At 37.2% G+C, this 25596-nt stretch overlaps 1 protein-coding gene and 1 long non-coding RNA gene across 2 annotated transcripts; one reads left to right on the plus strand and one right to left on the minus strand.

Moving 5' to 3' along the window:
• Positions 1-864: 864 nt before the first annotated feature.
• On the minus strand, positions 865-2813 carry LOC124170696. The gene is made up of 3 exons (XR_006867536.1): positions 2722-2813; positions 2202-2372; positions 865-1040 (listed from the first exon to the last, which is right to left on the minus strand). It is a non-coding gene; the product is annotated as an uncharacterized LOC124170696 (long non-coding RNA).
• Positions 2814-9335: 6522 nt separating this feature from the next.
• Positions 9336-22839, plus strand: LOC124171599. The gene is made up of 5 exons (XM_046550777.1): positions 9336-9427; positions 9777-9947; positions 11109-11290; positions 17890-18287; positions 22295-22839. Exons 4-5 carry the CDS (start codon positions 17907-17909, stop codon positions 22430-22432), a joined length of 519 nt encoding a protein of 172 aa, XP_046406733.1. The 5' UTR covers positions 9336-9427; positions 9777-9947; positions 11109-11290; positions 17890-17906; the 3' UTR covers positions 22433-22839.
• Positions 22840-25596: the final 2757 nt, after the last annotated feature.

Consider the following 25596-nt stretch of genomic DNA (forward strand, 5'->3'; position numbering starts at 1 on the left):
TATAATAGCTAGAGCATGCTATAGCATATTTTCACTTAAATTTCCTCCTTGAATATAGAAATTCATGAATGCATCATTCATTTGAAGGGTTTGAGCTTGAGACCACTCGAGTTGCCGATCATCAAAAATAAAACATGCTTCAAAATAGTGTAAGTTATGGTTACATTCACAACAAATTCTTTGAGGAGTAGACTTCTTGAATTTGTCAGTGGTAATAGATCCTAGAGGTAAATATGGAGTAACCAGAGTGAATGTTATGGCCTCACTTGAGAGAAAGAGAAGGTGCTACGACTGAAGAAAAACTAAATGGAGAGACGAAGAAGGCAGGCAATAATAAGCAAGTGTTAAATTGAATGTTTCAACGACATTAATCATGTGTCATCCATTGTACTTCCATTATGGCGACCTACAACTACATATAACACTTGAGGGAGACAACCAACTGCCAGTGCTCTATCCACAATGTAATGTCACGTGATGTTTTCTCCAGCACACCAGTTTCATGTGATACATATAGGCCTGATTAAAACTCAGTTTTTCTAATGCTCAAAAGACTAATCTTCTTTGCATGAATGAAAAACCACCACTTCATTCCTATAGTTAATTTTGAAAATAAATTCCTACTATGTAAAACTTTCACTTCTTTCAAATTCAGCATTGACTTTCACAATGAAATCGAAATATGAGCGAATTATTGAAAAATAAGAATGCAAAATATGAATAACAAACCAGTGTGTGTGACTTAAAAGACTACTGTCCATTTTGTTATAAAAATCTCTCGAATTTCTGAGTAAAAGACTTACTCAAGTTCTTTTTTCAAGCAATATGGGTTTTTAAAAAAAGGCACTCATAACTGACCTGAGGAGACTTAATGGGCATTCTATCCTTGAACCTCTCCCGGTTGAAGGTTACCCATGGATGAGAAGTTCTTGCGTCCATTCACAGAATATGATGCTATGAGAAGAGGAACAGAGTGGTCTGCAAAGTTGTTGGGATGAGTGGCATTTGAACTGCCAGTTTTCTTGGCCATAACACCCCATCTGGGAAAAGAAATATGTCGGGAAACATTGAAGAAAAATTTTTCAAGAATATTATAAGAGTGTAATGTAAAAGTTGTTATTTGTTAGTCTGCTTCTGCTGCGAGTTTTAATGCTCAATTATTTTACATTACTCTCTGCGCATGCTGCTTCTGGGATGCAAGTTGGCAATGTGAATCCCAGGATGGCGAGCACGTCCCTGGAAAGTGATTGTGCATACGTGCATGTTGAATTAAGTATTGCTTAAAGTGAGACTAACTGGTTGTTAAGTTCAGCTGATTCAGGCGTGATATGGTGGACGTTTGACATTTCAAAATGAAAGGAAATTGCAACTGGTTGATATTTCACAAATCCATAACACAGAGGTACCAAGAGAATCATATGAATATTCTACAAATTTCAAATTGAGAATTTATTACTGATTCGAGGCGACAATTTATTTTTACCGGATGGATTGGACAGAATCACAGTAAAGAAATCAACTAGTTTTCAATGCTTTCCATACTTGTATGCCACTCATACAACCAGTCCCTAACTTCACGATTTGAGCGAGCACTTCCATTTATTTTTTGTTGAACATACTTTGTAATGCTAACGTTAAATAAAAATGATGAACATACAGGTTTTTGGAAAGATTGTCGCCATTTTCTTTAACTATTGCAGTTATGGTAACGCATACAAACGACGGACGTTTAACTCAATTATGTGTCATATATTTTTACATAAAACTGCTGACTTACTAGGAATTTAAGTTATTTCACTTTTAACTTAACATCTTAAGTTGTCATTTGAAAGTTGAATTTCAAATAAATCTTGCATAAAGTGGAAATACACCATAAACAACCCATGCGATGGCTTAAAATAACCATCATACTTCGCCGCTGAGTTCGATGAGTCGCAAATATTAATGATTATGGCATTGAACTATGTGACAATTAATTTCCCTCAAGAGTGAATTAATTAACGGCAAAGCTGACCCCCGCGGCTTCAATTTTTCTTCTTAGAGACTGAGAAAAGCCTTTAGGAAAATTTTTCAGACAAAAAAATATTCATATCGCAAACACTTTTGTCGAAGCTATATCATCTGTTGACCGAGTGCTTTTAAAGTAATAAAAATACAATTACTACCAAATGGAACTCAAAAACATAGACGTGTGCACTAACCTCATCATTGGTAGGTTATGGTGGCCCTTTCCTCGAGGATGTACGCAATTATATCCACACATGGGTTAATTTTCCGACATCTTTGGCACTCCGTGCTCAGAAGCCGCCAGCGGCTCATTGTCTTTCACGATAAACGACATCTGATGAACGTAGTTTGAAATTTTCCGGCCCCTGAAAGTTTCATATATTCATGTTAATTTCATCTCATTTTATCCTACACACATAAAATATTTTAGAAAATTTCTCGCCAAAGCGCAGCAAACAGTGCTATGAGTAATTCTCTTGGAAGACAATTTTCAGGAATCAGAAAACGGTTCGACCTGATGATCCGTGAAATTTATCTTGGTTATGAGGTTTTACTATATAAAGCTAGATTAAGCTCCGAAGCTATTTCATTTATTTCAATCAAAATACTTCAGAGTCAAAAAATAGCGTCTACCAACCAAATGCAGATAGAGATAGTATATCACGAGAAGCAATAAAGTATGAATAAAAAGCACAATCTTGTATATTTACTCACCCAATCGTAGATTGAATCAAATAACCATGTTCTTGATAATGACGGAAGTCAGACAAGCATTTTGGTAATATTCCTAACATTACTGGCACGTGCTCTGTTCTCATCGCAATGAACTCAGCAAATGGCTCCTCCGTTCGAAATGACTGGTTCAGTTGATGAAAATGGCGCGAAATTTTCCCGCCTCCGAAAGTTTCTCGCGTTGGTAATAGTTCAAGTAGTCTAAAATCACCACACGCTCTGCGCCTTTTTTTGACGACTCCTGCCCAAAATTCACTGAAATATACACTCTGAAAAATATATCCCCTCCATTGCAGAACATTCTAGAATACGTGAACGATTCAACCGGATGAACCATTCGTCGAGAGTCGTTCACCTACCCTTTCCCTTACCCCTAGTCTCTCTGTCACAATTGATTCTTAAAAAATTAATTCGGAACACAAAAGTCACATTCCAGTAATCCCTAGAATTATCGGAGATCCCTATAAAATATATCCATTCAGTGGAAGCCCGCCTCGACGATTTCCAGCCTCTTCGTTTTCCCGCCTAGAAGATTTCCCGCCTTTTCGATGTACCCACCCTTCTTGTTTTCCCAGCTTTTTCTGACTATTCTTTTTGTTGGCTATCTGCTCGTTCAAAAAATCCATACACCATAGCCTCCTTTAATTTAATGATTAAAGGATCAGTAATAATAATATATGTATTAAAATGGTTGATAAAAACCCTTTGTATAGTTGTACATTGATTGTAAGTACTTAAAGTAAAAAAAAAGACGCATCAAGGGTATAATAGAGAGCTTCAAAAATATCTTAGTAATAGTAACAAATGTCATGATTAAAAAGGCAAACAGTCAAGAAACATTGATGTGCGTTTACACTGTTTAACATGTTTTTCAAAAATATTTCGTGCTTTCAATCGTTCAAAATGATTTTTCAAAATATTATGATATATTGTGTGGTACCGTCTATCAGTATACTCCTCTGAGATCTGTCTCCTCATCTTCCTTTCCAAAGTGGTTCACTCCTGAATTGAGGTCTTTAATCAAAACCAAAAAGTCTCTCCATCTGAAATTCAAACTTACAGGAGCTCAGGAGGATTGCTGTGCATTCATGATACTTAGAAAGTGCAAGTTGCTTTCTGCCCATTGCCAAAGGAGTTACATCAAGGAGGTTGGGGAATCATTAGTTGACAATGCACGCTCTTTTTGGTCTTATGCTAATTCAGTTAGGATAATCATGTGGCTTCCTGGAAGCATGCATCTGGATGACAGTGTTGCCGATTCAAAGAGTGAAATATCAGAATTATTTACCAAACATTTTTCGTCTGTGTACAGTCACGCAGACCACGATGTCACGCCTAAGTTCAGTTTCGAAAATGCAATTTCACTGTCTAAAGTGCATTTATCTGTTAGGGAAATTGATGATAAACTAAGGTCTTTGGATACAACAAAAGGTCTGGGGCCTGATGACATTCCTCCTATCAAAATAAAAATGTTGTATGTAACCGCTGTATCCACTCTTTATTTTGTTCAATATGTCTTTAAATTGTGGCTCATTTCCTGAAGCATTCAAATTATCATCTGTAATCCCTGTCTTTAAAAACGGTAAAAGAAACAATATAAACAACTATCGCCCTGTTGTGATACAATCCTGTTTGGCCAAATTACTTGAAAGCTTAGTTGTTGATAATTTGATACCCGTACTAAGACGTATCATTGACCCACATCAGCTTGGTTTCTGTAAAGGTATCTTTACTACGTCTAACTTATTAATACTACAGAATAACATTATATCTGGTTTTAATCAGGGGAAACAAACTGACACAAATAACATGTTACAGATTGCATTTTTGGCTCCGCTGGACTCCTCAGAGATTGATGAGGAGATGAGCTCAAAGAGATTGATGAGGAGAATAATTACAATTACATTCAACATATTAATAAATTACGTAAATTTCACTATAGAATCCGAAACAATATCAATTACCTACCCCAATTCACATATTATATATATTTTTTTTGTGGGGGGAAATTAATAGCTTGCCTATATTATGTATTATGCAATATTGTTCAGAAGCTTCTTAAAAGCTGGTCACTTGAAAGCCTGAATTTATCGATGCCCTTAGTGATGGAATTAGCATCACGCATTAAGGTTGATACAGGTGAAAAGAAAGAATAATTGGTGGAGTGATGTGGAATACTAAATATGGCAGGGTTTCTCACACCATTGGATGGTAGGTTCCTAGAATGTAATGGCCTGTAGTAATTCAGGTACATATATTGAACTCATAACTAAACTATGTAGAAATATAATACCGAGATTCATCCTCTGCACATATAGTGGTTCAAGATTTAAAATCGAGAGGATAGCAACGATGTCTAAATAGGGTTGTTCACCATATTTTTTTTATTTAAGAAATCGAAAGAATCAGAAGGAGCAATGACAATAATATTATGCTATTTTCTTCATTGTACATGTTTAGAGAAGGCTTTAAACAGTGACAAATTTTACGTTACGCCAAAAAGCCCTACTTCCATCTTGAATTTGTGTGTGACGTCACAAGCCTGTAGATGCCCTACTGCAGTGTTTGAAGTGGCTCAGCAGGGTTATTCCACTTTTTTAAAGATCTCCAGCGTCTGCCGCCAGATCAGTGTTTAAAGAAAATCCAAATTTATCCTTTATCCCAATCAAAATGAAATTACATCAGAAGTGATATACATTCGTTTTTTTAGACCGTTCTGATAGGCTTGAACAACCCTATTATGAAGACCAAACCTGTACTTCAAAAATTTTAGAAATTTATGCTGTACTTTTCCATTTAAATTAATGTGAATTTTGTAATAAGGTGACCAGACACAGGAACAGTACCTACCCAACAATAGATCTGACAAGCAAAACATTCAGCACTTTTAAGCAGTTAATATCCCTAAAATCACGACAAAACCTGATAATAAAACCTATTGTTTTTTTTGCTTTAATCATGGAGTAATGTAAGTTAAATTGAAGTATGAGGTCAATATAATGATCTCTAAATCCTTGATGAATATAACCTCCTTTATGGAATAACCCTTCAAAGAGTATGAGTAAGTCATGGATGTTGACCCCCAATTAGTAAAAAAAATGTTGTCAGTACTTATTTAAAGCCATTGCATTGCCTTCACTCCAGGTGAATTGATAGTGGCAAATATCTAGATCATTAGCATAAAGTAAGTACCGTGATGGACCAATGCTGAGACCAATATCATTGATGAATAGGTTTAATAACAAAGGTCCTAAGTGGGAGCCATGTGGAACTCCAGAAGTTACTTTGTATGCCTCAGATTTGACTTGACCAAAGTTTACAAAATGATGGCGATAAGAGATATAGATCTTAATCCAGTCTAGCAAATTACCAAAAATACACAGAGGTTCTAATTTGTCTAACAATACTCTATGGTTGATCTTGTCAAAGGCTTTACTGAAATCAATATAGATGACATCAGTTTGTTTCCCCTGATTAAAACCAGATATAATGTTATTCTGTAGTATTAATAAGTTAGACGTAGTAAAGATACCTTTACAGAAACCAAGCTGATGTGGGTCAATGATACGTCTTAGTACGGGTATCAAATTATCAACAACTAAGCTTTCAAGTAATTTGGCCAAACAGGATTGTATCACAACAGGGCGATAGTTGTTTATATTGTTTCTTTTACCGTTTTTAAAGACAGGGATTACAGATGATAATTTGAATGCTTCAGGAAATGAGCCACAATTTAAAGACATATTGAACAAAATAAAGAGTGGATACAGCGGTTACATACAACATTTTTATTTTGATAGGAGGAATGTCATCAGGCCCCAGACCTTTTGTTGTATCCAAAGACCTTAGTTTATCATCAATTTCCCTAACAGATAAATGCACTTTAGACAGTGAAATTGCATTTTCGAAACTGAACTTAGGCGTGACATCGTGGTCTGCGTGACTGTACACAGACGAAAAATGTTTGGTAAATAATTCTGATATTTCACTCTTTGAATCGGCAACACTGTCATCCAGATGCATGCTTCCAGGAAGCCACATGATTATCCTAACTGAATTAGCATAAGACCAAAAAGAGCGTGCATTGTCAACTAATGATTCCCCAACCTCCTTGATGTAACTCCTTTGGCAATGGGCAGAAAGCAACTTGCACTTTCTAAGTATCATGAATGCACAGCAATCCTCCTGAGCTCCTGTAAGTTTGAATTTCAGATGGAGAGACTTTTTGGTTTTGATTAAAGACCTCAATTCAGGAGTGAACCACTTTGGAAAGGAAGATGAGGAGACAGATCTCAGAGGAGTATACTGATAGACGGTACCACACAATATATCATAATATTTTGAAAAATCATTTTGAACGATTGAAAGCACGAAATATTTTTGAAAAACATGTTAAACAGTGTAAACGCACATCAATGTTTCTTGACTGTTTGCCTTTTTAATCATGACATTTGTTACTATTACTAAGATATTTTTGAAGCTCTCTATTATACCCTTGATGCGTCTTTTTTTTTACTTTAAGTACTTACAATCAATGTACAACTATACAAAGGGTTTTTATCAACCATTTTAATACATATATTATTATTACTGATCCTTTAATCATTAAATTAAAGGAGGCTATGGTGTATGGATTTTTTGAACGAGCAGATAGCCAACAAAAAGAATAGTCAGAAAAAGCTGGGAAAACAAGAAGGGTGGGTACATCGAAAAGGCGGGAAATCTTCTAGGCGGGAAAACGAAGAGGCTGGAAATCGTCGAGGCGGGCTTCCACTGAATGGATATATTTTATAGGGATCTCCGATAATTCTAGGGATTACTGGAATGTGACTTTTGTGTTCCGAATTAATTTTTTAAGAATCAATTGTGACAGAGAGACTAGGGGTAATGCCCCGTTCACACTACGTCCTTTTTACGCCGGTTAGCCCCGACCATGGTTACAAAACGAGGTGTGAACGCAAGTTCCCGTTAACCGTGGTTGGGATTCTGACCACCGTTTTCCGACCATGGTTGGCGGTAGTTCATGCGTGTGTGAACGCAAGTTGGTTAAAAGCTGGTTAGAAAAAGAAGAAGGCGAAGCAGCAACGAAGTGGGATAGGAGGAAAGAAAACAGAAAATAAAGTTTCGAAGAGGAGACGGCCGTTATTGTTGAATTATATTCGTCAGAATTAATTCAAAGGAAAGTGCTATTGATTCATTCCGTAATGTGTTGTATAGTATGAGATTTTAAACCTGATTTAAGTTATGCGATATACTTTATAGTTCGTAGTGAATTAGCTATTAGCTCGTATTGTATTGTTACGGACAGATTGAATAATCTATATTAATATTTAGCTAGAATTAAGTAAAATGTGCGAAACTACCATAATAAAAATCCGAAGGTCACAATGATTTTAATGGTTTGGCAAGAGTTCTTTGTCCCAGTTTGAAAAAGATCACTTATGTTCATCCTTGAACAAAAGTTCTTCCCATATTAATATAAAGTATCAGGCTAACAGCTAGTCAGATGTAACGATAGAAAATAAATTTAGAAACGTCGGGTGATACCACATATCGCAAAAATTACCACGTTCTCTCTCTTATTTCATAAGTTAAAGTTCAACAATCGTCACATTTCTGCAAGTTATTCGTCCACATTTGAAGAAGAGGTAAAAGAGTTTTAATTTACGGTATAGCATCAGAGTGGATCATGTCCTTTGTCAAAGTCAGAAAACAATAATAGCTAAGAATGTAATGCAGCGAAAAGTGTATCTCCATCCCAAATCACAAGTGTCTCAAATTGAGGCTCAAGTCTCAAGATTAGGTCCTCGATTTTCTTCACCTACATCAATGATTTGTCGACACATCCGAATCAAGGGCAAGTAGTAGTATATGCTGTTGATATCAACCTAATTATCAGTGATATTCGCTTTCATTCGTATTAAATAGAGCAGTAGAAGAATGCAAGCCACACTATGGATGAAATGATTAGTTGGACGAACACATTTGAATTACCTTCTACGTAGCAAGGAACAATGATTGTCGACGCTGGAATGCAATTTTTAATTCATAAGCAGCTCATAATATGCACATATGTTTAAATTCATCATCAATATCATTGCAATTAACACAAGAACTTTTCCCTACACATTCTATATTTCCTTCCAACAAGTTTTTCGCTCTTGTCAATTCATTTTTCACTTGGAATTACTCTACCACTCATCAGATGTCGCCAGGGTCTAACCATGGTTGAGTGTGAACGCGCGTTGGTTCTGACGTCATCTTACGCTGGTTAAGAAAGATGGTAATGTGAACGGGGCATAAGGGAAAGGGTAGGTGAACGACTCTCGACGAATGGTTCATCCGGTTGAATCGTTCACGTATTCTAGAATGTTCTGCAATGGAGGGGATATATTTTTCAGAGTGTATATTTCAGTGAATTTTGGGCAGGAGTCGTCAAAAAAAGGCGCAGAGCGTGTGGTGATTTTAGACTACTTGAACTATTACCAACGCGAGAAACTTTCGGAGGCGGGAAAATTTCGCGCCATTTTCATCAACTGAACCAGTCATTTCGAACGGAGGAGCCATTTGCTGAGTTCATTGCGATGAGAACAGAGCACGTGCCAGTAATGTTAGGAATATTACCAAAATGCTTGTCTGACTTCCGTCATTATCAAGAACATGGTTATTTGATTCAATCTACGATTGGGTGAGTAAATATACAAGATTGTGCTTTTTATTCATACTTTATTGCTTCTCGTGATATACTATCTCTATCTGCATTTGGTTGGTAGACGCTATTTTTTGACTCTGAAGTATTTTGATTGAAATAAATGAAATAGCTTCGGAGCTTAATCTAGCTTTATATAGTAAAACCTCATAACCAAGATAAATTTCACGGATCATCAGGTCGAACCGTTTTCTGATTCCTGAAAATTGTCTTCCAAGAGAATTACTCATAGCACTGTTTGCTGCGCTTTGGCGAGAAATTTTCTAAAATATTTTATGTGTGTAGGATAAAATGAGATGAAATTAACATGAATATATGAAACTTTCAGGGGCCGGAAAATTTCAAACTACGTTCATCAGATGTCGTTTATCGTGAAAGACAATGAGCCGCTGGCGGCTTCTGAGCACGGAGTGCCAAAGATGTCGGAAAATTAACCCATGTGTGGATATAATTGCGTACATCCTCGAGGAAAGGGCCACCATAACCTACCAATGATGAGGTTAGTGCACACGTCTATGTTTTTGAGTTCCATTTGGTAGTAATTGTATTTTTATTACTTTAAAAGCACTCGGTCAACAGATGATATAGCTTCGACAAAAGTGTTTGCGATATGAATATTTTTTTGTCTGAAAAATTTTCCTAAAGGCTTTTCTCAGTCTCTAAGAAGAAAAATTGAAGCCGCGGGGGTCAGCTTTGCCGTTAATTAATTCACTCTTGAGGGAAATTAATTGTCACATAGTTCAATGCCATAATCATTAATATTTGCGACTCATCGAACTCAGCGGCGAAGTATGATGGTTATTTTAAGCCATCGCATGGGTTGTTTATGGTGTATTTCCACTTTATGCAAGATTTATTTGAAATTCAACTTTCAAATGACAACTTAAGATGTTAAGTTAAAAGTGAAATAACTTAAATTCCTAGTAAGTCAGCAGTTTTATGTAAAAATATATGACACATAATTGAGTTAAACGTCCGTCGTTTGTATGCGTTACCATAACTGCAATAGTTAAAGAAAATGGCGACAATCTTTCCAAAAACCTGTATGTTCATCATTTTTATTTAACGTTAGCATTACAAAGTATGTTCAACAAAAAATAAATGGAAGTGCTCGCTCAAATCGTGAAGTTAGGGACTGGTTGTATGAGTGGCATACAAGTATGGAAAGCATTGAAAACTAGTTGATTTCTTTACTGTGATTCTGTCCAATCCATCCGGTAAAAATAAATTGTCGCCTCGAATCAGTAATAAATTCTCAATTTGAAATTTGTAGAATATTCATATGATTCTCTTGGTACCTCTGTGTTATGGATTTGTGAAATATCAACCAGTTGCAATTTCCTTTCATTTTGAAATGTCAAACGTCCACCATATCACGCCTGAATCAGCTGAACTTAACAACCAGTTAGTCTCACTTTAAGCAATACTTAATTCAACATGCACGTATGCACAATCACTTTCCAGGGACGTGCTCGCCATCCTGGGATTCACATTGCCAACTTGCATCCCAGAAGCAGCATGCGCAGAGAGTAATGTAAAATAATTGAGCATTAAAACTCGCAGCAGAAGCAGACTAACAAATAACAACTTTTACATTACACTCTTATAATATTCTTGAAAAATTTTTCTTCAATGTTTCCCGACATATTTCTTTTCCCAGATGGGGTGTTATGGCCAAGAAAACTGGCAGTTCAAATGCCACTCATCCCAACAACTTTGCAGACCACTCTGTTCCTCTTCTCATAGCATCATATTCTGTGAATGGACGCAAGAACTTCTCATCCATGGGTAACCTTCAACCGGGAGAGGTTCAAGGATAGAATGCCCATTAAGTCTCCTCAGGTCAGTTATGAGTGCCTTTTTTTAAAAACCCATATTGCTTGAAAAAAGAACTTGAGTAAGTCTTTTACTCAGAAATTCGAGAGATTTTTATAACAAAATGGACAGTAGTCTTTTAAGTCACACACACTGGTTTGTTATTCATATTTTGCATTCTTATTTTTCAATAATTCGCTCATATTTCAATTTCATTGTGAAAGTCAATGCTGAATTTGAAAGAAGTGAAAGTTTTACATAGTAGGAATTTATTTTCAAAATTAACTATAGGAATGAAGTGGTGGTTTTTCATTCATGCAAAGAAGATTAGTCTTTTGAGCATTAGAAAAACTGAGTTTTAATCAGGCCTATATGTATCACATGAAACTGGTGTGCTGGAGAAAACATCACGTGACATTACATTGTGGATAGAGCACTGGCAGTTGGTTGTCTCCCTCAAGTGTTATATGTAGTTGTAGGTCGCCATAATGGAAGTACAATGGATGACACATGATTAATGTCGTTGAAACATTCAATTTAACACTTGCTTATTATTGCCTGCCTTCTTCGTCTCTCCATTTAGTTTTTCTTCAGTCGTAGCACCTTCTCTTTCTCTCAAGTGAGGCCATAACATTCACTCTGGTTACTCCATATTTACCTCTAGGATCTATTACCACTGACAAATTCAAGAAGTCTACTCCTCAAAGAATTTGTTGTGAATGTAACCATAACTTACACTATTTTGAAGCATGTTTTATTTTTGATGATCGGCAACTCGAGTGGTCTCAAGCTCAAACCCTTCAAATGAATGATGCATTCATGAATTTCTATATTCAAGGAGGAAATTTAAGTGAAAATATGCTATAGCATGCTCTAGCTATTATAATGATTTTAAAAGTCCTTCCTTAACTTTAATTAACCATGCTTGCACAAACCATTAGTGAATACTGATGGAAAATGGGATGCAAAGAGATTTGGTATCTCCTGGCCATATTGAGGAAACACCACCTAATCATTATATAAAGTTGATCCTAGGAGCATCGAACCAAATTTTGTTCATTGAAGCATCAAAAATCAATAAATGAAATTGCAAGAAATGCTGTAACCCTAAGCTTTGGCAAACTTTGTAATTCATCATCACAAATTTTCATCAATGCTATGATTGGATTGATGCAGCTCTCCATTCTGCTCCCCTATCCATTAGTATTTTAATCGCGATATATTTTTTCTCTTTCACATCCTTACTAGCCTTTATATTTTATTCATCTCTGCGATGCCTTCCTGAAGCCATGGCTACTCTAGACTGTTTAGCAGCCACTTCTAACAAGCTGCTGGTAATATTGCCAGCCAGCAGCCTAGTCTGATCCAGAACCAGCGGATGGTGATTGCCAGCATTGCTAGTGATTGCCAGCGGGCTAGTGATTACTTGAATACATTTAACTTTTCAGCACTGCCTACCATACGCTGGCCGTCATGTTTCAGACTTTGGTGTCTATTTTCTGAGCGAGCAGTGTCACGACTTCCAATTACTCTTTAAATTTAGGAACTGACATTCATAAAATTCGCCATTAAGATGATCTTAAATTATAGTTCCTTAATAAGTCTTTCTGATTCCCCCACGTAGTTCCTTCTTCATATCCAGGATATAACCCACTATCACCTTTTCTTCTGTTTCAACATCTGCTCCCACAAATCTGTAACTCCAGCTTTTAAATCCCATTTCAAAATGTCACGACTCACTCCATTAGATGACATATTGCATGCACGCGCTCATTAGCAGCCACTGCAATTGTAGCTATTTATTTATAATGTGAACCCTACAGATCCGCTGGCTGAAGGCAATATTAACCAGCAGCTGGTTAGTGGCAAGTGCTCAACAGCCTAGTGTGACCTTGGCTTTAGGGAGGGTAATAGTATAGTGGATAGAGCTCTTTATTATGGATGGAAGGGTTCCAAGTTCAAATCCTAGGTGAAGCCTTTGGACAATCCTAGGAACTAAATCCTCAAGGGGGAAAGTAGCCCAGGGAAAGGAACTGGACTTCCTACTCTGAATAAGTGAAATTCACATACTTGTGGCTAGGTTTAGGGTGAGATCTTTCCTCATGTGGAAAATACATATCCAAACCAACCATGGGATGAATCACTGAGTGATTGAGTGTGACTTACTCATTCGCAGGTCTCTTATCGGAGTGCTAAATTTGGTTCCCTTGTGTACCTCTTCCAGGTATTCTTTCTCTCTCTTCACTTTGTATTTGTTTCCACTCAATGATATCCATCCTTGTCCTTTATGGAATTACATGTTGCACTCCATTCCATCACATAGTGCTTCACTATTGCATGGGACCCTTCCATTTTCCCTTGTATGATTTCATTTTGCTCAGTCTCAAATGGTTTCATCATCCATGCTTCTCTAGCTTTCCTTGCCTTGTGGCAAATCTGGTTCCTTATTCTCATGTTGAATGACTTTCTCCTTCCTCATTTTTTGGATTCTTATATGTACTTGATCTGCTCTTCAATCAGGTCTAGAACTTCATCAATGATCCATGGCTTTTTATTATCAACTTCTTTCTCCCTAGAACTTCTCTTGTGCCCCCTTGAAATCCTTTTTATTATGTATTTCCTACTATCCTCCTCTGATTTTTTTTCAGCCAAATATACTCATATATTCCCTCTTCACTGCTTTTTAAAATACACACTTTGTTGTGGCACCTTCAGTTTCTCACTCGTTATGAGTTCTTTGCTGATTAATTTTATTTCAAGAATTGCAGATGGCATTTCACCATCACTAGATTATGCTCACCAGGGCCGGCCTTAGGGCGGGGCGACTGCCCCGGGCCCGGGGTGAAGGTTCGTGAAAAAAATTAAAATATACGATAGTTTTGAAATCGCAATTTCAACTATCACTGTATTGTTAAGTCCGTGCTAGAAAAAAAATAATATTATGAAAAAGGAATAATAATGCAGTAATTTTTATTGTGCAATTGCATTTGTCAGTACAGTACTGTGTCGTGTGAGTGATAACAACAAGTGAGAGAGGGCTTTAGGCTTACAACTAATTAAATTTCATAGTCTAACTTTTAAAAATACGTACCTATTGAAAAAGCGCGCTTTATATGTTTATTTTACATTATAATTTTATGAATAAATATAATTATAAATTTTATTTGTATTATACTATTTTGAACTCTACTGCGTGATGGTATCATAACGGCGAAATTACGAAGTCTGAATTTGGGAGGGGAACACAAACTTAGCCAGAGAGTAGTAGGGATTCAAAATGCTCGAGTTTGTAGATGGGGTATAGAGTTTAATATTTTAAGTGAAGGGCCCCGCACCTGCTTGGGCCGGCCCTGATGCTCACTGTTCCTGTCTGTCCCTGGGTAGCTTTTGCAGTTCTTTATCTGATTCCGTAACCACTGCATCATTAAACTACAGTAAAGTTGAAATCTTCTTTTGTCTCCTGACATATTTCATGTAAATCTTTTTTGCATGTGATTCTTAAACAGTGCACTGACAACCACTGATATGTACTCAGTGCAGAATACCTGTAGCCTTTCTCATCCCTAATTTTGATTTCGTAATCCATATTTTTCATTTATTCTTCCATCATGGCCTTTGTTCATGACAGCACTCTAGCCACAAAAAACGATGTTGTTTTTTTTCACCTCTTACTGGTGTCGTTACTTCCATGATATCTTATTGGGCATCTTCCACTTCTTTATCGTCTTAGTCTGTCTTAGATGTGCAACCCTCTGCCAACACAGTATTTACCTGTTTCGTATATCCCAAATTCAAATATATATTGCAAAAGGAGGAACTATGAATGCAATCTAGGTCATATCATAGGAATAAACACAGGACCTTTGATAAAAAAATAATGACAGCAAAATTTAACTGGCACATGGTCAACTCATATATAATGAGTATGTGGTTCTTAATGAAGATGGAACTAATCCAGACATAAAAAGCTAAATAAAGGGATTCAATTCAGTTGTAGTAACTAGCAATATGGGCTGTAGGCAATAATATCAGGATTACAAACATGGTTGCAATACAGATATATAAATAGACACAGACGGATACAACAAGGTCAATCACTGCAAAAAATAAAAATAAATCATTCATTAATAAGGCTAGGAAAAAAGGGGTGCTATTGTATGAACACTATTTACTCTGAGTGATACACCTGAATAAGGAAAGAAGGCAGCATAGTCCATATTTCAATTATGAGGAAAATCTGGGAAATTGGTATTTTTCCCTGAAGTGTTTGAAAAGTTTTCACCCTCCTTATTGCTATCTTCACATAAACTTGGCCAGATGCTATCACTCAAGTTAAATACACTTCCTCCTTTAAAATTGAGGAGAACTGGTCATGAAGTGTTCATTGAAATTCTGGGCTTCGGAAGTAGCAAGACCTTCAATTCCGTTTCTGGTACTGAAACTTTTGTCTGGCATGACAATGTCCCCTTCATGAATGGCATCAGCCATAATTTTCTGCCTTAGCACCTCATACACACATAAATCAGAGGAGGCTACACAAAGCACTTTTCACCTCACAACTAGCTGGTTAATATACACGACACAGAGCATCGCCTACGACCAAGTGATATGCATCACTAAATGTTTATATGTACATATGTTATATTTTGTGTCCTAATTGCATGTGAAATATTTGTGTATTCTATGTACCTTATTAACTATGTTGTATTTAGCATGTAACATGACATTAGCCTTCACTCAGTAGGTTTATGCAGGTCTTTCGTGCCCCCTTTTTGTGTAGGCATTTTCCTGCAGTGGGTTTTTTTGCTGAAGGATATTACACCCTTATCCTCATGCTTTTTCCCACAAACAGAAATCTTTTTTCTAACACAAAATTTTCACATATACTTGTTTATCTTTTTGACATTTCACAAATAGTGTATATTTTATATGTTTGATATTGTAAACGTTTATCTACCGTTTTTAAATATGTTTGCATTCATGCTATCGAGGGGTTAGGTGGAAGAGAGGGCTTCTTAGTCTCAACCTCACCCAAATAAAGACATCTTATTATTACTATACATGCCACTCTCCTGAGTTACCTGGTTGTCAGATATTTACTTGGTGAACAACCGGGGGGGGGGGGGGCAACGATAATTCCATCCTTTGGATCACAGTCAACCACCTTTTTTTAGGATGTTGGCAGATTTGTTGGTAGAAAGTAATTGCCATCGCTGCATTAATGATTACATTACTTCTATCTTCACTTCTGTAGCATCAAGAATAATTATGGTGGTGGTGATTTTTTTTTTAATTCTGGAGGAGTGAATCTTAATATGTATATCCCTATATGGGAAAATGTTTAGGCATCCCAGGCAAAAATATACGATAAGCAACCTGTAGTTGAACCCTTACCTCAGTGTTTACAATGAAAATGGGAAGGAATTACACTCATTCCTAACATATGTTCGTTCCTCATTTCCTTTTCCTTTTTAGATCAAGCGGAGCATTCAGAATAGAAAATAAACGAGGGTCCTGGAAAAGTGAGAATATGTTGGAGCATGCATTGCTGCATTGCCTTGTTCAGGAATTCCCATACTCGACTTGATACTCGTCTCGAGATCAAAAAGTACTACTTCCATTTTTCTATAATGTATGTTTCAAATCAAATTAATTGATGTGAGGTACATACATTCGTTTTTGATTAGAAATGGAAATGGGAAAGGATGAAATTGTCTTTAAAAAAATATATGACTCGCTGAAGTGTTGCTTCCCTTAATATGATTTGATGAATTACCAGCAATACTGTGTAACAATGGTGATATGTATCTATTGTAATAGGCAGGGGCGTAGTCAGGACAATGTGGTTGGGGGATCCATGACCAGGGGGTAGGGGTATTGGAAGCATCCTCTGGGGAAAATGTGAAAACTTTAATCTGTATAAATCACATTTTATGCTACTCTGGAACTTAATATTACGCAATTGATGTGTCGTCAGGAAACTGTTTTGGTAAAATATATTTATGTAGTAGAATAAAGCTGTTTTATAGGTTAAATTTTTTCTGCTAAAATGAAATGCTTTGGGGGGGAGGCAAGTGCCCTCTGTGCCCTACCGCCCTGATTACACCACTGGAAATAGATATTTTTATTTCATATTGGCAAATTTGTTCTCTTTTGCATCCTTAATAATCTGACCCATTGGCGTAAATAGGAAAATGCTTTGAGGGCAACAAGGAGAGGATCTGAGGATGCGACCTCCCACAGGTACCATGCATGCCACTTTTGAAAAATGACGTACCCAGGAAATACATTATACATCATTTTGGCACCTCAAGTTTAACTCAAGACACATGCAGTTTTTATGTGTAAAAACTAGACAGCGGTTTTAAATATTTTTTATTTCTCTGAGGCTTTGTGGATAAATCTATCCCCCCTTACCCTTCTCCCTGTCCACCTACCCTTCGACGATCGTCTACATTGAGAGATTATAGGACTGTCATATGCTTCATTTCTTGCCAGGCAAGAGCAAAGAGGAGGTGAAGCACGAGGATCATGATGGACAAGGGAGGAGCGAGGAGGATAGATGAGGTTCCTCCACTGTCCCTCCCGAAGAAGCATTAACATGATCTCTTCTGTCACTTCCACAGCAACGGGCAAATTAGGGATGCCAGCCAGCACCCTAGACTCATGGGCAGGAAGGTCAAGTCCACAATGCCCGGATTCGTTAGTGGAGGAGGAAGAAGAATATGAACTCATTCCCGATTTCCAGCAGCCTAATCTTGGGGTGGGTGGTGCAGGCCCAGACATTAGCCAAGCCCCTCCATGGTATACACCAGGGAAGCCAGGCGTGGATGCAAATCCAATGAGCATTATGAATGTCTTCATCCATGTGCTGGCAGAAGATATCGTAGAAGAGTGGGTGGTCCACGGTGACGTCGTGGTGGTCTTCCTGGGCCACCCAGCCCCGCCACAGAGGTACGATTTCCGCAGTCCAGGCCCCAAGGCAAGGGTCCCATTGAGCCCCGTGGCTGCCCTCCATCAAGAGGTGAGTGAATATTCCTTTGTGTAGCATTAATGAGTATAGTTGACACATTGAAGCCTTATCCCGATCCAATCTCACTTTCCTCTTATCTTGGCCTCATTTAAATAATGATAAAATATTTCTTGATAATGAAATTAATGATAATGAGTATAGGTCAAAATATATAGTAGATTTGATCTCACAGGTTGACCGCACTAAATGGATTTTTGCAAGAAATTGGTAAGACAATTGGTCTATTCAGGTACTAATAAACTACAAGTATTGGTCAACCTGCCATCACATCGAGATACAAAATTCATAAATACTTGCACATTCATTGGAGCCATCAGTTCTCAATTCACCGCTCTTATTGCCAGTTTGCTATGAAGTCTGCATGTACTAACTAGACCGCAATACACTGCGATAGGCGTGTGGAAGAGGTTTTTGAATCACTCGTGCAAAAAAAGGGAAAATTAAATATGTTGTGCATTCGAAATACTTTACCGCTGAATCCCACCCAACATTTATTAAAGCCGGAACTGTCTTGAATATTCGGAGGAAAAATGAAAACCTAAAGCTATCCGTATTGCAAAATTGCCTTATATTGTCATTTCTGATGGGCCAATCGGTATGGCAGATTAGCCACTTATTTCCATTCAAAATGTAGTTTTTAAGGAATAATGAATGCATAAATGTGCCAATAATGCATTATTTTAATAATTAGAGCACATAATAGGATATTAAAACAAGTTAGGCTTCCCAGAGGTGGAAGACCGAGTGGCAACATCAATGGGCACATGAACCTCAGCCTACAACTGCCTATGAACCAAGGCCTCGTGATGTGAATGATCGGTTGAAGATACGCCCCGAATAGCTGCCTGCACTAGCACTTGCTTACGTAGTTTGATTACATATTGCCTCCACGGAAGCATTCAGTCAGCAAGCTTTTATGCTGATGACTTAATACATCCCAGATTAAAATGTAGTTTTGGCAGATCTAATCCTAAGGAAATTTGAGATTTTTCGTATAAAAGAAATAAGCATTTGTTATTGTGATTTTATTCCAATTTTAATTTACCAGTAATCATTTACTGGCTACCCAGGAAATTGTAACATCAATTGTAACTAATACACATTCATTTTCATTCATAGAGCTTTAGCGAGAATAATAAAACTGCGAGAAAAAAGGCAGGAAAAACCAAGGGTCTAAGGATAAATGAAAGATGAAAAGGACATTGGGAAGATGAGCATCAACTTACCGCCTTTGTATTTAGCAAAATATTTTAATATGTGGTGTTGCAGAAATTGCGTTAACTCCAGTGCAAAATGGTATCCTTATTGACGCATCCTGTTGCCTTTTTCAAAATTACAGAGTCTTGAATCATTGGTACCTACAAATCATATGGTGTTTCAGTTTAAAAAAATAAGAGACACATACCAAGTCCTTAAATTATATATCAATTTTTAAGTTTCCAAAGAACTACTCTAATACCTCTAAAAAGTTAGGCCATTTCCTTGTACATAACCTTTGGAGATTAAAAAATCAACAATGTGGATTGTAGAAGTCTATTAACTGCAAAGAGGTCTCACTCACAGAGGTCTATTAACTGCAAAATCTGACTTGGAGACTCTTTAAAACATCCGGTTAGACAGGTTGGTTGTCTTGATGGTGGGATGTTTACTTCTATGACCTTTGACCTCCAAATAAGAATTGGAGGTCAATCAGTGGATAAGATTGATTCTTGATGTCTTGGTCAATTAAATTCACACTTTTTGTATCTTAATCTTTTTAACATTGAAGCCTCATATGGCAAATTTGATATTTTTCTTTGGACCCACATTGTGAGGTCAAAATTTTGCTTACAGTGAAAAAAATAAAGGGCCTTTCCCCATTATCTTGCCAGTTTTCCTGTATATTTCTCGAGGCAAAGTTACTAAAAATTAGAGGTCCAAAATGTCACACGGGCTGTGGGACAATCTAAATGCAGGAGTAATGAATTCGATAATGCTGCTATACATTTTGCTTAATAATTTGGTTATCAAAGTTTTCATCTCAATTGTTCCCAGAGCCAAAAAACACCAGTTATTCCATTTTTGGGGCGGTAGAGTTAATTTTTAGGTTGCAAAAGACCGATTTCCTGATTATTTTGCTTGCAATCGACATTTGCTTGTATATTAGAATTAGCATCAAATTTCTTATTATTGCTCTACTGCCCCTATGTCATTTTAACATGTTCTCTATGTGTTTCAGTAAAGATTATAGGGGAAGGTATAAAATAATTATATAAGACATAATGAGAGATGTAGTGGTCCACTCTGATTACTCTGCACGTGTTCTCTGGGGTAGGCTGCTGTCACCGACAGAAACATATTTGACTCTTACATTGACTATTATAGTAGATTACTGCTATGAAGAAAGCAAGATCAAACTTCCAGGTCAAGGCAATCAAATGATCTATGGACTACACAGGCAATTATTGCATGAGTTTGATGATGGTGCATCCTACCAGCAGATTTCTGAGTCACTCGCCTTGACAGCTCTGTTATCAAAACTACTTACCCATTGTACTCGACATTCATAACAGTACTCAAAGCACTCAACTCAACCACCTAATGCTCGATGCAACTTGAATGTTCGAGTGCTTGCTCATGACCACCGTTAATGTGTCTGAAATTGTTTTCACAAGTTTGTTGTTTTGACAAAAATTTAGTTTCCATGCCAACCCAGCTCCTTACAGTTGGTGAAACCACAATCACATTTAGGTCCATAGATACCTTTGACCAGATAATTATAATTTTGATTAAGATTTGATTTTATGCATGTGCTCACTAACTGGAATTATCAATAGTTATTGTTTCTTTGTGAACTGTAAAATTATTGAAATGAATTTTTCTCATTACTATTACTTTTCTTTGCATGCAAAATTATTTATTATAAATTTTGTCCCTGGACATAGTTGTTGGGCTTGAATTGAACAAGATCACTTCAATGAAAAGAGTCCTCTGCTTAATTAATCTATTATTTATAATTTGTAATGTGTAAGTCGGCTCTATTTCTATTGAGATTCAGATACATTGTGAAATGACACCTCATGTGATAGAGGATGGTGTGAACGTTAATACATAGCTGTCAGACATTTCTATCCTTTATTAGTTCAGCTTTGTTGGGGTTGATATAATAGTACAACATAATGGCATGAACTAAATAAATCTTATTACACTGATTACAGGCATCCCCCGAGTTACGTAAGAGATGCGTTCCGGCAGACTATGCGTAAGTCGAAATTTACGTAAGTCGAACCTTTGCGTTGGCGCTTCAGAGATTGCTGTATAACAAGTTGTATCGTACAGGAATGAGCGCAACCACATACGCCACCACATCCATCGCTAGAACTGCAAATTTTCACGTTGATTATTGACTTGGGATTTATAAGCGATTTTTCTACAGAAATTAATGAAATTTCCTTTGAGGAATGACAAAAATGGGTCACTTTGTTATTTTTAGCACGTAAAAAACTCTATAACTATTCGATATTTTTTCTACCATAGGTTGTACAAGCGAATATATACTTCTTCGCGCTCGCATTCGAAAATTAACGTAATCATTTGAAATACGGTTATCGCTTACGTAAGTACGGATTTACGTAAGTCGAGACATACGTAACTCGGGGGATGCCTGTACTTCTTCATTGTGAAAATTTGTTATTCATAACAGGTGCATAGTGTCACCACCAAAATATTTTAATGAGAGAAAAAAATTTGAATTCTGAAAATGGGTCAAATAACCCCTGCCGTCCTTCTAGTGATATATATGCTCCAGTTATACATCTCTAAGAGCACAACTGTGCATTTCGGGCACTATCACATTAAATAATATGATTGCGCTATCTCCAAGTTGGAGGGAGAAGGTTGTAATCTGCTGCCTTGTGAAATACATGCTTGTGCTTAGAAAGCTGTCTTTCTGAGGTATTCACCTGCTAAGGACCATCCAGCTTGTTTAAATACTCTTCATTATTTTTACATCCTTACAGGCTGAGTGTCATGCTCTCCATGATCATGACATGGCGCTGTGGAGACCCCAACTGCGACCCATGATACCAATCTGCGGCAGAATAGGACCCCCGGATTTTGAATGGAAATTCACTTTTACCTCTCAACTGCTTATTTGAATGTCATGGTGGGTGGAACCTATTCAATGTTCCTATTGAAGAACTGTTTTGACAATTGTGCTCACTCCTTTGCGCCCCTGGGGAAGCAATCTCCATGATGGGATTGGGATTGGCAAAATGGCACTGGCCTCTATCCAAGGCACTCTAGACAGCAAAAGTAGTATTTCTCACAAAAGTTTTCACTCTATTCATTAGGATGATACCCAAGCATATTATTATCTCCAGGGTAGAGGCATAGAATGGGAGGAAAAAAAGTTGACTCTGATGCTCCCCCAAGTGTTGTTAGGAAAAATACAAATGGTAGTAAAACTAAATAGGATTAAAAAAACATTATGCTTGGATAATAACCAGCATAATAAATTAATAAAATCAAGAATAGTTTTTTTCACAAACAATAGAGAATGTCAATAAATTACAAAGGAAGGCGTCAGCTATGCTACATGAAACAGTCAACTTGCAAAAATGCCATTATTGCATCCTTGTCTGTGATGGGCAATTCAATGAACGAGGTTAACCTCTTTGGTGCCATCCTATTTTTCCCGATACGCAGTAGAATGCCAGGGCTTTTTTTGGTGAATTTACATGTTTGCACATGCGAATGGACATTAAGGCTAGTATTCATTTCCAGAAACCATTTTTTATTTTATACAAATTTTACAGCTATGTTAGTGCAAGATAAATACTAAAAAGATTTGTAAAAGGCATCAGTGTAAAAAGCATTGCGGAACGATCAGACCTTGTCATTCTTCGTGCAAACTCCCAACGCAGATGTATTGGCCCGCTGGCACTATAAGGGTGAAAACTTGAAAATACTAGACTAAAGTAAGAGAAACAAATTGCACACAGAAAATGTGAAAAAATTGCACAAAAAAAAATTGTTATGTCGGAGTATAGTCCCCCATTTTTTTTCTAAAAATGCCTGCGGTAAAAGTAAAGGGGTGGTCTATATTCAAACACATTTTTTTTAAGTGTTCCCAAAAATGAAGCCTCAAAATTGGGGGGCGACTATATTCATAGGGGGACTATATTCTGAGAAAGACGGTATTCGCCTTGAATGCAAATTGAAAAGGTTTTCAAATCCTCCTACATGTGCTTTTAAAGCTGCCGCTGTGTGAGTTATGGGCATAGCTGAGTGACGGTTTGTTGATGTTGATTTATGGAATGGAAGTAAAAGAGTTCTTTTGAGAGATCGTTCATTTAATTACATAAAATAAAGTGCTGTGATAATTCACAAGTGTCGACAGCTTATTTCAGTGTGAACAAATTGCAGCTGTGCCAGAAGTGAGATCATTTATAATTCACCTCATGGATTTGGTACCTGAATTTTGATTTGCACATCGGAGATTTGATTGGCTCCGTATTTTTTACGTGTTAAGAATAATGATAACAACATTGACGCGAATAAATGAATCACCAAGAAGAAAACGAAGACATAGTTAATAAGAAGCAAGGAAAGCTGCCAAGGAAGTTAAAGATGATGGGATCGTAGATACTTCAAACAGTCCATGGGTATCTCCAGAGGTATTGGTCATGAAGAAATATGCATCAATGAGATACTGCATCAACTACTGCCTTATGAAAAATATCAATAAGGACAGCTTTCGGTTGCCATTAATAGATGACACATTAGACACCCTCGGAGGATACAGATTAGTTTTGTTATTGGATCTGAAAAGTGGATTCTAACAAGTGGGCCTGAAGTCGGAGGACAAAGACAACTGCATTAATAGTTGCTGAAGGACTATGGCATTTATATTTCATGCCATTTCGTCTCTGTAAGGCGCCAGCTACCCTTGAAAGGCTTATGGAAAACGTGTTGACAGAACTATCTTGGAAAATCTGCTTGGCCTACTAAGATGAAATAATTGTTCTGGGAAAGTCCATCAATTACTACCTTCCCAAATTGAAGAAGGTATACCAAAGGTTAATGCATGCAGATCTAAACTTGAATCCAAAGAAGTGACACCTCTTCAGAAGGCCACTCAACTACCTTGGTTACGTGGTATCCAACTCAGGAGATGTCCCGGACTCTGAGAAAAAAAAAGCCATAGCTGCTTGGCCAGTTCCAAGTAACAATGATGAGATTAGACCTTTTCTTGGACTGTGCACATATTATCGGCAGTTTGTGAAGGGGTTCTCAAATGTGGAACACCTCAAACTAAGGGTACTGAGGAAAAGAGCAGCTTCACTTGGGATGATAGCTGTCAGCAAGCATTTGATGAGCAAACACGTGATCAGGCCACATCAGAAGTTGGATCCTTTACTTTTTATATCTCTCACATGGTACCTGAATGTAGATTTTTACCTTGGAGACTTGATTGGCTCCGTATTTTTTTTCGCGTTAAGAATAATGATAACATCATTGACACGAATAAATGAATCATCAAGAAGAAAACAAAGACATAGTTAATAAGAAGCAAGGAAAGTTGCCAAGGAAATGAAAGCCGATGGGATCATAGAGCCTTCAAACAGTCCATGGGTATCTCCAGTGTTATTGGTCATGAAGAAATATGCATCAACGAGATACTGCATCGACTACCGGCTTTTGAACAATATCAATAAGGACAGCCTTCCTTTGCCATGAATAGATGACACATTAAACAGCCTTGGAGGATGCAGATTAGTTTTGTTATTTGATCTGAAAAGTGGATTCTAACAAGTGGGGCTGAAGTTTGAGGACAGAGAGAAGACTGCACTAATAGTTGCTGAGGGACTATGGCAATTCAATGTCATGCCATTTCGTCTCTGTAATGCCCCAGCTACGTTTGAAAGCCTTATGGAAAATATGTTGACAGGACTATCTTGGAAAATCTGTTTGATCTACTAAGATGACATAATTGTTCAGGGAAAGTCCTTCAATTACTACCTTCCCAAATTGAAGAAGGTATACCAAAGGTTAATGCATGCAAATCTCAACCTGAATCCAAAGAAGTGACACCTCTTCAGAAGGTAACTCAACTACCTTGGTTACTTGGCATCCAACTCAGGAGATGTCCAGGACCCCGAGAAAAAAGAAGCTGTAGCTGCTTGGCGTGTTCCAAGTAACAATGACGATATTAGACCTTTTCTTGGACTGTGCACATATTATCAGCAGTTTGTGAAAGGGTTCTCAAATGTAGAAAACCTCAAACTAAGGGTACTGAAGAAAAGAGCAGCTTCACTTG

The sequence above is a fragment of the Ischnura elegans genome, chromosome X (genome assembly GCF_921293095.1).
Source record: "Ischnura elegans chromosome X, ioIscEleg1.1, whole genome shotgun sequence".
Classification (NCBI taxonomy): domain Eukaryota; kingdom Metazoa; phylum Arthropoda; class Insecta; order Odonata; family Coenagrionidae; genus Ischnura; species Ischnura elegans.

Coding starts and splice junctions, on each gene's coding strand:
- LOC124171599 (XM_046550777.1), top strand. CDS start 17,907: ATGCCAGCCAGCACCCTAGACTCATGGGCAGGAAGGTCAAGTCCACAA. Junction 18,288..22,294: donor TGGCTGCCCTCCATCAAGAG/GTGAGTGAATAT, acceptor ACATCCTTACAG/GCTGAGTGTCATGCTCTCCA.